Below are 13,720 nucleotides of genomic sequence, written 5' to 3'. Positions count from 1 at the left end.
CCTCGGCGCCGCATCCCGCCGGCCTCGCCGCGCGGCCCGCGCCGGGCAACCGCCCTCGCCCGGAGCCCTCCCTCGCGCCCGCCCGCGGCCCCCGGCGGCGCCGCCGCGGGAAGCGGCTCCCCCTCCCCTTCCTCCGCGTCCTCTTCCCCCTCTCCCCGCCGGGGCCGCTGGCTGCACCGCCCCGCGGCCTGCGGGAGCCGCTCGCCCCGGCCCGGGCCCGGCCCTGCGCCCGCTTCCCCTCGCCCCCGGCGCCCGCGCCCCAGCCCGGCCGGCGAGCCCCCGGGCCGACCCCGCCGCCCGCACAAAATGTCGGCGCGGACGCCATTGCCGACGGTGAACGAGCGGGACACGGAGAACGTGAGTACCCGGAGCCTCCCCGGGGGCGGCGGGGGCCAGACCCTCCTCCGAGCCCCGCTTCCCCCTCCGCTGGGGCCGCCGCCTGTGCCCAGGGCGGCCACCCGCGCGCCAGGGTCTCCACCTGGAGGCCGGCGCGCCCCTCGCCCCCTGCTCAGCCCCCGGGCTTCATGGCAACCCCATTTGGCTTCTTGGCCCTCAAGGGTAAAGGCGGGGGCACGTAAGTGGCGCCCTGCCCTCGGAGGTGGTCCTCCAGGAGAGGCTGGGGTGATGCAGGGCAGAGCGCTAGAGATGGCAGAGTGGGCATCCCGGCTTCCTTTATTTCTCCCTCGGCATTCTGGATCCCCACCCGCATGTTTGCTTTATGATAACAGACGAGCCAGCTGACTGCCTCGGCCACCCCTGCTCTTCTGGTTCTTTCTTGCACCCCCACCCCCCCGCAGTGCCCCCATGACTTTGCTTTTTGTAGCACTGTATCCACCTTTGGGGTCGTGGGCACCAAAGGGGCATGGTCGGGAATGGAAGGGACGAGAACGGTAGTAGAGATGGATGTGTGTGCCTGTGTATATGAGTTTACACCGCTGTGATACTCTTCAGTGGAGATGAGTAGAAGAATTTCACCAACAGCTTCCGTGGCCCTGGGGTTACAGCAAAATGTTTAAAAGCCCTATGAAGTCAAGGGCTTTTTCATTCTCTTCCTGAAGTCAGTGGTAATAATTCAGGGCAGGTTTTACTTTAAATCTCTCTCCTCCTTCTTGGCGTGTCGCAAGGTGCATTTCTTTGAAGGAAGGATTTTCTGTGTCTTTGATCAAATTGCCCTCAGGAGTTTTTATCTAGATGCAGATGTCCCTGGTGTTTCAACTCTTGAACACCCAACGAACAAGATCAGTCGTATTTCCACCTTCTGAAAAGTACAATTGTGTGTGTATGTGAGTTCCTTTGTGGGAAAGGGTTTTTTTTTGGTTTTGTTTTGTCTTTCAAACCCTCATGACCTGTAAATAGGGCCTTGGCTGATTTTGCTGATTTGTTTTAAGGAGCTAGAGGGGTACCAAGTTCTGGTCGGCTGTCCAGGTCTCTCTGGTTGTCTAGTTAATTGATCAACTCTCCAGCTAGTGGTGTACCACTGACTTCATAGGGTTGGTAACATGAAATAATGAAGTGCTTTGGCGTTCTTAGACAAAAGGTAGGAGAGAGAAGAGATATAAGCTCCCCTCTGAAGTGTTGGAGGGAGGTATAAACAGATTAGTTGATCTTGGAGAGTAGGGGAGCACAGAAACTTAATATAATTATATGAAGGGAGAAAAAATTCTGGTAAGAGACTATTGTTAGAAGACCTAGGAAGATGTTTCAGAGTATGCTTTTGTCCTGCATAGTATGGTGCATTTAAAACAGTCAAGATAGTATAAGGCTGCTGATGTTGTAAATTATAACTTAATTTGCATCATCACTGTTGTTGCAAAAAATATAATTGATATATAATTTTGATGGAGAGATTGAAGAAGGTGAGAAAGAGATGAAAAATTTGGTTAAAGTTGATTTTAAAGCCAAGTTGGTACAGAATTTTTCTAACAGGGACTCTAAAAAATTCCTGTCCTTCAGTGTGTCATTTCAGTGTGAATGAAAAGTAAGACAGATGATGACTTTTGTTTTTATTAGCAAAACACTGTGTGTTAACCCAGCAAGGGTGGAAAAATACGTTGCTTTTGTTTTCCTTTGGATTTTGAATAGTAGAGCTCTTTCCATACATGTGTGAACAAGGTACTTTCTACAGACATGAGATGGCATTATAGAAATATGCATCAAGGAATAGTACAAAATGCAGCATCACATGTAAGACCAAAAAAAAAAAAAAAAGGATTTTTAAGCTAAGCAATTAATAGTGTGATAAATTTTGTTGTACCTTCTGAAAATGGTTATTCTGTATAAACTCATTTGCTCTCTTTTTGATCATGTTATTTCAAAGTCCCAGTGTTGTTGTTGTGTTGTACATAACTTATACCTCCATTTAGGTTACTTTGCCCACGTCCTGATTTTCTCCTAATTGCAGTGGAAAATAGCTGTTATACTATGCTGTTACTTTATGTATGCACTCAGCTCTGTTTTTGAGCTGGAAGGGATACAGAAGTAGTATTTAAGATAAGACCTCTCCCCTCAAGGAGCTTACAGGAAAGGTAAATATAATCCTAAACAAAGAGTGTACAGTAGAAAACGCTGTGTAAATAGGGCTAAATTGGGTTAGAAGTGCTATAGGTGTTTACCAAGGGGCCACCAGTGATGGCTGTTAAATCACCGTTGTTGTCTCTGTTTATTCCCTGGTTGGTAGTAAATGTCGTTATCCATTCTTACTTACCTCTCATCACTGAAATAAAGTGACACACCTGCTTGTTAGCTACTATATTAATGCCAATATGGCAATCAAAACACATTTATTTGTAGGCGTTTTCAGTTACAGTGACATGTTTTAAAAAGTGGTTGAGAAAATTTACATTCGTATGACTTTTAAAGGCTTCTGAGTCTTTTGGAATATTAAGCTAAAAACATTTTACTACTGCTAGAAATATTTTAATTTAAATATGGAATTTAAAAAGCATGTTAGTATTTTATTGTTATTTGCAGTTAATATAGAAATTTGTTTAGTCATACATGAACATATTTGGGTTTTGTATCCTTGGGAATATGTAATATCTACCTTGCCCATGTCATTGATGTATATTGAGGCTAAATTAAAAAATTCGAAAGGAATGTCACAGCACTTATCTGTTTACTACTACTGTATTTAGTAGAGTAAGAAAGAATTTCTTTGAGAAGATTCTGTGTGTACTTTTTCAGGAATATTTTCTTAGATGAAGGATTTGTGTGTGCATTGTTAATAGGCCTCGAATGGCTAAACACAACAGAACAACCAATGATTAACTTTAAAGGCAGAAAGACTTCATAGTGCAGTAGAAAAGACATGTTGCAGATAATAGAATTAATTTATGCAAAATGTGTGTTTGATTTTAGGCTGTAAAGTGTAACTCCGGAAAAACAATGAGTATTTGAAATATTTCTGTTTTTTCCTTCTGTTAGATTATATATGGATAATTCCAGCATGGATATGGATAATATATTACCATTACTCTTATGTGCTTTTATATGAAGCAAGAAAATTTTTTTTTTTCGTGTTTTGGAAAAACTCTGATTATGCTAATTTTTATGCATCCAAAATGTCCAGACTAGCTTTGTTTGGTGAAATTTGTATGAAGTATGAAGAAAATTGATTTGGCTCCTTCTTGGGATGTTTTAAAATGGACTTTGGTTAAATTTATTTAGAAACTTTTAATAACAAAACTCTTGATGGTGATTCTTTTCATAAATCTGAAACTCATTGGGATGACAAGTACTTAGTGTAACTAAGGTGGCCATCGTAGTTTGCCCAGTGGAAGTCATTGTTAATAAGGTGAAAAGGCAAGAGGGAAGTGGGCATGTCTTTGCCACCACCCTTGGGTTTGCTCAGTACCCTGTGTATCCCTCACATGTCACAGTAGCTATAGTGGGTGTGTCTTTGCTGCCACCCTTGGGTTTGCTCAGTACCCTGTGCATCCCTCACGTCACAGTACCTATCACGTTACATTGTAATTGCTGATTTACTTTGTCTCCTTTATTCTGTATTGCCACTGCCCAGCACAGTGACTGGGAGTAATATATAAGAGATCAGTGCTATAGCATTCCCCATTTAAATTTTTTCATTTGTCCTCAAAATATATTAGTGACGCTGGGAAGAGTAGATAATACCTACTACAAACTGAGAGACAGAAGCCTTCAGAAAGTGAAGGGACCCACCCAAGGTCATAATGAATCTCTGACGTCTTCCACTGTTCTCTACTCGTGCTGTTGCTTCTTGGAGGTGGTTTCTTGGTTTGTTTTGTTTTTGTCTTAGAGATTTTAAAAGAATGTATGAAATGATATAAGATACTTTATTAGAGGAAGAACAGGGTATGCCATGCTCATCTCTATTTCTGAACCTTTGCTATTTTTTTCTGTGTCTGAAGTGCCCTGCTCCTTTCCCCTTATTGCAAACTTATAAGTTCTTTATGGCGTGGCTCACGTTTCTAAGATTTTTGATGTGATAGCAGCCTTTCTGTCTGCTAGCTGAATATCTATGTATGTATAGTCCACACCATTAGTCTCCAAAGTGGGTGTGCAGGACAATCCATTGTGAGAAAAAATGCCTTTACCTTCTTTCACTTCTGACCTACATGTTACCATTAGCTCTTCTTTTTTTTTAAACTTCAGATTGTTTAGAATCAGCCATGTCATTTTTAAATTATTATTTTTTTACCATTCCTTCTTCCATTTCAGACTTTCCTTTGGGGGTCATTTTCCCTTTTCCTGATGAACATCTTTGAAGTTCTTTTGGTGAAGCATTGTCAGTTCTTTTTAAGCCTGAAAATGTATTTTTCCCTTGTTCTTGAAAGATAGCTTTGCTTGGTCTCCAATTCTAAGTTGATGGTTATTTTCTTTCACTGCGCAGAAGATAATATTCCTTTGTCTACTGATTTCCATTGTTTCATTTCACAAGTCATCTGCCAGTAGGTAGGTGATCTTTTCTGTCCCTTTTTAAAGTTCTCTCTTTTTCTTAGGTGTTGTACTTTCAGTACAGTGTATTTAGGTATGGATTTCTTTTTTTCCTGCTTACTTTCTATGTCTGTGCATTCATATTTTTCATTAGTTCTGGATTTTTATTGACTATTCTCTTTTTAAATATACCCTTGTTTCTGGTCTCTTTAGAGTTTCGTTTTGGGACTCTGATTAGATTGTTAGACCTTAACTCCTCCATATGCTTTAACTTCTAATTCATTTTTCCCACAAGTTCATTGCCTCTCTGTACTACAAACTGTATAATTTGTTTAGATCTAAACTCTGTGGATTTATATCTTTCATCAATGTTGGAAATGCGCCAGTCATTATCTCTTTAAGTATTGCCTTTCCTCTGTTCTCTCTCGTGTTTCTATTGCTCTGATTAGATATGCTAAAATATCTCATTCTATCCTACATATGTCTTAAACTCTCATTCATTTCTTCCCCTATTTCATTGTTTCTCTGTACTGCAATCTGTAGTACAATTTACAGTGCACTTACTGTATGTAATATGTTTAGATGTATCTTTTGTTACCTAAATTTCTTTAGCTGTATTTAAATCACTGTTAACCCCTCTGTTGAATTTTTTTATTGTGATAAAAAACATGTAACATGAGATCTACCTGCTTAACAAAATTTTAAGTGTGCAGTATAGTATTGTTAACTGTAGCACAATGTTGTACGTACGGCAGATATCTAGAACTTTTTCATCTTGAGTGACTGAAACTTTATACATTGAACAGCAATTCCCATTTTCCTCTCTCCCCAGCCCCTGGCAACCACAGTTCTACTTTCTGCTTCTATAAGTTTGACTACTTTAGAAACCTCATTTAAGTGGAATCATGCAGTATTAATCATTCTATGACTGGCTAATTTCACTTAACATAATGTCCTCAAGGTTCATCCATGTTGTAGCATGTGATAGAATTTCCTTTCTTTTTATCATGGGAAAATATTCTATTGAATGTATATAACATATTTTCTTTATCCATTCATCTGTTAATGGACATTTGGTTTGTTTTCATATCTTGGCTATTGTGTGAATAATGCTGCAGTGAACGTGGGAGTGCAAATATCTCTTTGCGGTCCTGATTTCAATTCTTTTGAATAAATACCTAAAAATGGAATTGCTGGATCACATGGTAGTTCTATTTTTAGTTTTTTTTTTTTCTTTTTTGTGAGGAAGATCAGCTCTGTGCTAACGTCTGCCAATCTTCCTCTTGTTTTTGCTGAGGAAGACTGGCCCTGGGCTAACATCTGTGCCCATCTTCCTCCACTTTATATGGGATGCCACCACAGCATGGCTTGCCAAGCGGTGCATGGGTGCACGCCCGGGATCCAAACCGGTGAACCCCGGGCCACCGCAGCGGAGCGTGTGCACTTAACCGCTTGTGCCACTGAGCCCCTATTTTTAGTTTTTTGAGGAACCTCCATACTGTTGTCCATAGTGGCTGCACCATTTTACATTTCCACTAACAATGTACAAGGGTTCCAGTTTCTCTACATCCTTGCCAACATTTGTTATTGTCTGTTTTGTTTTGTTTTTTGATAATGGCCATCTTAACAGCTGTGAGGTGATAACTCATTGTGGTTTTGATTTGCACTTCCCTGATGACTAGTGATGTTGAGTGTCTTTTCATATACCTGTTGGCCATTTGTACATCTTCTTTGGAGAAATGTCTAATCAAGTCCTTTGCCCTTTTTTTATCAGATTTTTTTGCTATTGAATTGTAGAAGTTCTTTATATATTTCAGATATTAACCTTTTTTTAGTTATATAGGTTGCAAATATTTTCTTTATTCCATAGATTGCCATTTCACTCTGTTTCCTTTGTTGTGCAGAAGCTTTTTAGTTTGATGTAGTCCCACCTGTCTATTTTTGCCTTGGTTGCCTGTGCTTCTGGTGTCATAGCCATGAAATCATTGCCAAGACCACTGTAATGAGGCTTTTCCCTTTGTTTTTCTTCTAGGAGTTTTACAGTTTCTGGTGTTATGAAGTCTTTAATCCGTTTTGAGTTGGTTTTTGTGTGTGATATAAGATAAAGGTCCAATTTCATTCTTTTGCAAGTGGATATCCAGCACCATTTGTTGAGAAGACTGTCTTTTCCCTCTTGTTTGTTCCTGGCACTGTTGACTGTATATGCATAAGTTTATTTCTGGGCTCTCGATACTGTTCCATTGGTCTGTATGTCTGTCTTTATGCCAGTACCATACTGTTTTGATTACTGTAGCTTTGTAATATGTTTTAAAGTCAAGCAGTTTGAGGCCTCCAGCTTTGTTCTTCTTTCTTAAGATTGTTTTGGCTATTCAGGGTCCTTGTGGTTCATATGAATTTTAGGATTGTTTTTCTGTTTCTGTAAAAAATGCCATTGGGCTTTTGATAGAGATTATGTTGAATCTGTAGGTCTCTTTGGGTAGTATGTATTTTATTAATATTAAATCTTCCAATCCATGAACACAGGATGTCTTTCCATTTATTTGTGTCTTCTTTTCTTCTAGGAATATTTTGTAGTTTTTAGTGTATAAGTCTTTTGCTTCCTTGGTTAAGTTTATTTGAGATCTTTTTTTTTCCCCAATGTGGGCATTTATTGCTGTAAACTTCCCTCTTCGTACTGCTTTTGCTGCATCTTATAAGTTTTTGTATATTGTGTTTTCATTTATCTCAAGATATTTTCTAATTTCCCTTTTAATTTCTTCCTTGACTCCATTGGTTGTTCAAGAGTGTGTTGTTCAATTTCCACATATTAGTGAATTTTCCAATTTTCTTCTGTTATTGATTGGTAGTTTCATACCATCAGTTTGGATAAGATACTTGGTATGATTTCAGTATATTTAAATTTGTTAAGATTTGTTTTGTGACCTAACATGTGATCTGTCCTGGAGAATGTTCCATGTGCATTTGAGAAGAATGTGTATTCTGCTGCTGTTGAGTGAAATATTCTGTATATGTCTGTTAAGGCCATTTAATCTATAGTATTGTTCAAGTCTTCTCTTTCCTTTTTCAGCTTCTGGCTGGATGTTCTATCCATTATTGAAGGTGAGGTAGTGAAATCTCCTACTGTTATTGTGTTGCTGTCTATTTCTTCCTGCAGTCCTGTCAATGTTTGCTTCATATATTTAAGTGCTCTGATGTTGGGTCTGTAAATATTTACAATTGTTACATCTGCAAGGTGAATTGATCCTTTTATAATTATATAATGTCTTTCTTTGTCTCTTTTGACAGTTTTTGACTTGAAGTCTATTTTGTCTCATATAAGTATGGCCACCTTTGTCTCTTTTGGTTACCATTTGCATGGGATATCTTCTTCCATCCTTTCACTTTCAGCCTGTGTGTGTCCTTAAATCTAAAGTGAGTCACTTGTAGACAGCATAGAGTTGGAATTTGTTTTTTTAATCTGTTTAGCCACTCTGTGTTTTTTGATTGGAGAGTTTAATCCATTTATATTTAAAGTAGCTATTGATAGGGAAGGACTTACTGTTACCATTTTGTTGTTTCTGTCTTCTAGTTCTTTTGTCCATCGTAACATCTTTTGCTGTCTTCCTATGTGTTTTGTTGATTTTTTTTTGTATTGAGATACTTTGATTCCTTTCTCATTTTCTTTTGTGTATCATCTATATGTATTTTCTTTGTGGTTTCTGTGGGGCTTACATAAAACATCTTATAGTTATAACAATCTATTTTAAACTGATAACTTCAGTCTCATGAAAAAATTCTACACTTTTACTTCTCCCTCTCCCACACTTTATATTATTGATGCCACAAATTATGTCTTTTATATTTTGTACCCATTAGCACTTTTATAGTTAGTTTTTTAAATCCTTTTGCTCATCATTACAGTATTATAGTATTCTGTATTTGTCCACGTATTTCCATTTACCAGTGAACTTTATACTTCCATATACTTTCCTGTTGCTGTTTAGCTTTTTTTTCTTTCAACTTTAATGCTCCCTTTAGCATTTCTTGCAAGGCAGGTCTAGTGGTGATGAACTCTCTTGGCTTTTGTTTATCTGTGAAAGTTTTTAATCTCTCCTTCAGTTTGAAAGACAGTTTTGCTGAATATAGCAGTTTTAGTTGACAGGGTTTTTTTTTCTTTCAGCAGTTTGAATATATTATCACATTCTTTCCTGGTCTGCAAGTTTTCTACTGAGAAATCTGCTGATAGGGTTATGGGGATTCCTTTGTAAATGACAAGTTGCTTTTTTCTTGTTGCTTTCAAGATTCTCTCTATCTTTGAGTTTTGACAATTCAATTATAATGTGTCTTGGTGTAGACATCTTTGGATTCATTATGTTTTGAGTTCTAATCCTATTTAACTTTAATCCCCTTTCTTGGGTTTACTGAATCTGGATGTCCATTTCCTTGCTTATATTTGGGAAGCTTTTAGCTGTTTTTTCTTTAAATAAGCTTTGTATCCCTTTCTCTCTATCTTCTCCTTCTGAGACTCCCATAATGCATATATTGATCCACTTGATGGTATCCTATAACTTTCTCAGGCTTACTTTACTCTTTTTCATTATTTTTTCTTTTTGTTCCTCTGACTGGATAATTTCAGATGACCTGTCTTCAAGTTCACTGATTCTTTCTTCTGATTGATGAAATCTGTGGTTGAATTCATCTAATGAATTATGCAGTTTAGTTATTGCATTCTTCAGCTCCAAAATTTCTGTTTGCTTCTTTTTTATATTGTCTGTCTCTTTGTTGAAATTTTAATTTTGTTCATGCATCATTTTCATGAGCTCATTGAGCATCTTTATGTCAGTTATTTTGAATTCTTTGTCAGGTAATACATATACCTCTGTTGCTTTAGAGTTGGTTTCTGGAGATTTATTTTCTTACCTTGATTGGGCCATTTTGTCCTGTGTCTTCATGTTCCTTGTAACTTTGTGTTGGTATCCCTACATTTAAAAAAACAGCCAGCTTTCCCAGTCTTTCTGGACTGGCTTCATACATGGAAAGATTTTCACCATTCAGTCCAACTGATGATTCTCAGGGCTTTCAAACTTTTTCTGTAGATGTATCTTCTCTGGACTTGTATGTAGATTCTTTATTAGAGGGATTTGCTGGTTTCTTTTTTAAAGAGCTCATAATCTCTTGCTCTTTCTGGTGTCTGTCTGCTGTACCGTGGTTATTCTGAAGCATCAGCACAGTGAGCAGCTCTTTTTGTTCCCAGCAGGCCCCAAGCATTTAGCATATGCCGATTTCCATCAGCACTGTGGGTTCAGCTGGACATAAACTAGTCCCTTGGGAAGTTCCCTGAAAAGCCAGAGTGTTACATGCATGCTGCACCCTTCTCTTTCCCCATCTGTTGAATTTTTAATTTCATTATATCTGTTTTTCATTTCTAAAAGTTCTAAGGTTTTCTCTCAAGCCAGTCTGGCCTTTTTTATAGTCTCTTGGTCTTTGCTTATTTTTGTGATTTCTTCTTCTTTTCCTTAAACATTTAATATATTATTTATATTATTTACATTCTGAATCTGGAATTTCCATTATCTGAAGTCTCTGGAGATTTAGCTTTATAGTTTGTGTCTCCTGATTCTCATTCACTGTGGCTTGTTTCTTTTTTGCCTTTGCTGATCTTTGCTGATGAACTCATATTTGCCTGATTTTTATCTGTCTGAAACTGGGAGTGTAAATTGAGGATGACTTCCTCTAGAGAGGATTTATGTTTTCCCCTACTGACCTGAGACAGTTTAGTCTCCTATAGGGATCCTGACTCCATGAGGGAGTTTGTAGGTTCAGCTCTCCCACTTTGTAGTGGGTCCAAGGCTTAATATTTGACCCCAGGGCAATGCTGGCTTTTGTGGTAGCTTTCAAATGGGGTTTGTTTGTTTGTTTTTGTTTTTCTCTTGAATGTTTCTTTTACTTTCCTCAAGCTCAGCAATGCATTAAAAAAAAATGTGTTTTATCTTGGAGGATCCTTCACAGTGTCTTGCCTACTATACTGCAGAAAGATTGGAATAAGCTTTTTGAAAATGAGTGTTCAAAAATTTCCATACTTATGTGATTTTATTACCCTAAACTATGTGTAATTTCTGAAATTCTCGTATCTAACCTGTTTGTAGATCTTCCAGATCAAAAAGCTTAGTAGATTTTGGAAACCATTTGTTACAACTATTAAAAGGATTAGTTTTCAAGAACAGTTAATTGTCATCAGGGAAGGTATCTACTAACATGACTTTTATAAAGAATTCTGACATAATTAGTGAATGGATTGAAATATGAGCATCATAATTAAATAAATGCAACCAGCGATGCACTACTTTTATTTGTGTGAGGTACTTTCTTTTAGCTATGACAGTTGTTGAAATATCAACATAAACTGAACTTACCATTAGTCCTTCAAATCTCTGTATCACAGCTTGTTAAACCAAGACTTAAGGAAAAAAATCAAGAAACATTTATATTGCGTAGTATTAGTAATGTTTTACTAACCACTGAAAAGTTTGTACCATTGAGATTTAATATATTTCCAAAAACCTTCATTGGTTTTATATTTTTTAATGTGCATAATCTGTTAGTAAAGCAATACATATGTAATTTATAAGTCACTGCCCCTATAATGGTCCATACTTAAAAACTTTAAAGATAGGGGTACTTGATCTAAAGTTTGAAGATCATGCTGTATCATAGAGTTTAACATTGTTCTGTAATTCCTCTTTGTATACACTTTTTCTTCCTAACTAAATTGAAAATACTTTGAGGTCAGGTACTGCTTCCAACAGTACTTCTATATATCCTATACTACCTACCATAGTATTTGGCATATATTTTGGCACTCAATAGTTTAATAAATCAAGGTCTAGTTTATTCGTTTATTCTCAAATACAGTGAGTTTATGAACCAGCTGGGGAGATCATTTCAAATTCACATTCCCTAACCCATGCTCCCTCCCACTCCATGTTCTTTCTCAATTTTAGGGTGGTATCCAGGAATCTCTCTATTCATAAACCCCTAGGTAATTCTGATGCTGATATTCACAGACTAGGCTTTGAAAAACACTAATTTATGTGATGATAGTGATGATTACATTGTAATAAATCTCATCTTTCGATTAAAATGAAAAAAGAATGATAGTTGATGGTTATATTATAGAAAGTGAGATGGGAGCAATGATGAACCAGTCCTTTCAGTACATGATTAGTAGAGAATAGAAAATAACAGGAAGTTGTCTGACTTGGAGATAGTAAGGTACATGTGTGTAGCATTTGCAGGTGTAAGATGGGAGAAGGGGTAATGAGGAATTTCATGTTCTTCCCTTCTCCCAGCTTTATGTGGTTCACCATATTGGTAGGGATGGGTGGCAGCAAAATGAAGGAGTTCACCACATAGTGCCTTTGGTTATAGGCTGAATCTGTCTTCTGAGAACGTATTATTTAATGCTGTTTTGACCACTGTGTCAGTTTAGTTCAGGTTGTAAACAAATCAGAAGGTTAGAAACAATCCAAAGTTTTAATGAACTACCTGTAAAGGATATAGTAAGTAACAGGTTCATTTTAAATGTTTAAAGCATGACTACCTTTCTTTTTGGGATCAACAGTGCTGCTTTCACAATTTCAGAAGGTTTCCTTTTATTTCCTTTTCTGTTTGTTTCGTCTCAGTTGGAGATGATAGGGCTACAAAGGCACATGAAACCTGTTCCCTGCTCTGGAGGGACTCAGAACCTGAAGAGGGAGATAGACATAGAGACAAACAAGTGCAGTAGAAAGCTACAGTTCCTTGTCATTGGAGTGATCTGAACACATAATAAAGAAGGAACGGGGAGGTGGGAGGGAGCACCCGAGAAAGATTCATAGCCTTTCAACTGAGGCTTGAAAGATAAGTACTCCTTTACCGAGTAGCTCTGTGGAAAATTGAGTTGTGGGAAGAAGAGAATATTGGGCTGAAGGTGCTTTATGCACAAAGTCCCTGAGTGTGAAGTTGAGGGGAGGGGAGGGCAGCATTAGTGAGAGGACCAGGCAGGAAAACAGGCAGGGTGTTGCATGCCTTAGCAAGAACTGGTCCTGGAGGCAGTGGTAGCCCTTGGATGATTTAAGTCGAGGGTCATCATGATTAGATTTGTATTCTGCGTGTGCTTGCATGTTTTAGACATACTCCAGTTTTTAAATTTAGTGGGCTGCTTTCTCAGGGTCCATGAAAAAGCTTTTAATATGATATTTATAAAAACTTTATTTGGCATATTGGATGAAGAGTTTGGTAAAGGGGAGATGCCAGTGCTAGTGACAAAGACTCGTCCTTAACCCAGCTTTAGCGAGGCTCCTCTGAGCCTTCTTCTCAACGAGGCTTTGACCTGGGCCTTTGTGTCTGTCCTGTGCTTGCAGGGCCTGCAAAGCCCAGTCTTAGCAAAGAATTCTGCAAAGTCAGTTTGAAGTCAGTTTAGTGAGAATCGCCCCACCCTTGATATCTGACCTCCCTGGATATCTAATCAAGTTCTTCATCCCCCATCTTTGGTGTCTTAAGTTCTTGACCTGCCTTCAGCAAGAATCCTGTTCTGCCAGTTTAGCAAGAATCCCCCCACCTTTGATGTCTCCTCTTAGTAATTTTCCATCCACTGACTCTCTCACTCTGCACCTTGGCTGTAAATCCCCAGCTGTCTTTGCTGTATTCAGAGTTGATCTCTCTTCCCTATTGTAATACCCCTGTTGCAGTAATCTCGAATGAAGTCTTCCTTACCGTTTTAACAAGTGTGAGAATAATTCTTTCTTTCACGCCAGTTAAGAAAAGATCACATTTCGTAATGAAATCCCAT

General features: G+C 38.5%; 1 protein-coding gene across 4 annotated transcripts in view; it reads left to right on the top strand.

The window, feature by feature from the left end:
* The first annotated feature begins 238 nt into the window (after nucleotides 1-238).
* MARK1 (microtubule affinity regulating kinase 1) overlaps nucleotides 239-13,720 on the top strand; it is a 120,635-nt gene continuing 107,153 nt past the window's right edge. For all 4 annotated transcript variants that reach the window (XM_058533679.1, XM_058533680.1, XM_058533678.1 and 1 more), the window contains exon 1: nucleotides 239-357. In XM_058533679.1, coding sequence (XP_058389662.1) covers nucleotides 307-357 — 51 coding nt within the window. In that variant the 5' untranslated portion in view covers nucleotides 239-306. The remainder of the gene's footprint in view (nucleotides 358-13,720) is intronic.

This window comes from Diceros bicornis, chromosome 38, assembly GCF_020826845.1.
Source record: "Diceros bicornis minor isolate mBicDic1 chromosome 38, mDicBic1.mat.cur, whole genome shotgun sequence".
NCBI classification, from domain to species: Eukaryota; Metazoa; Chordata; class Mammalia; order Perissodactyla; family Rhinocerotidae; genus Diceros; species Diceros bicornis.
Note: the sequence above shows the minus strand (reverse complement) of the source record. Positions and strands in the feature narration are given on the sequence as shown.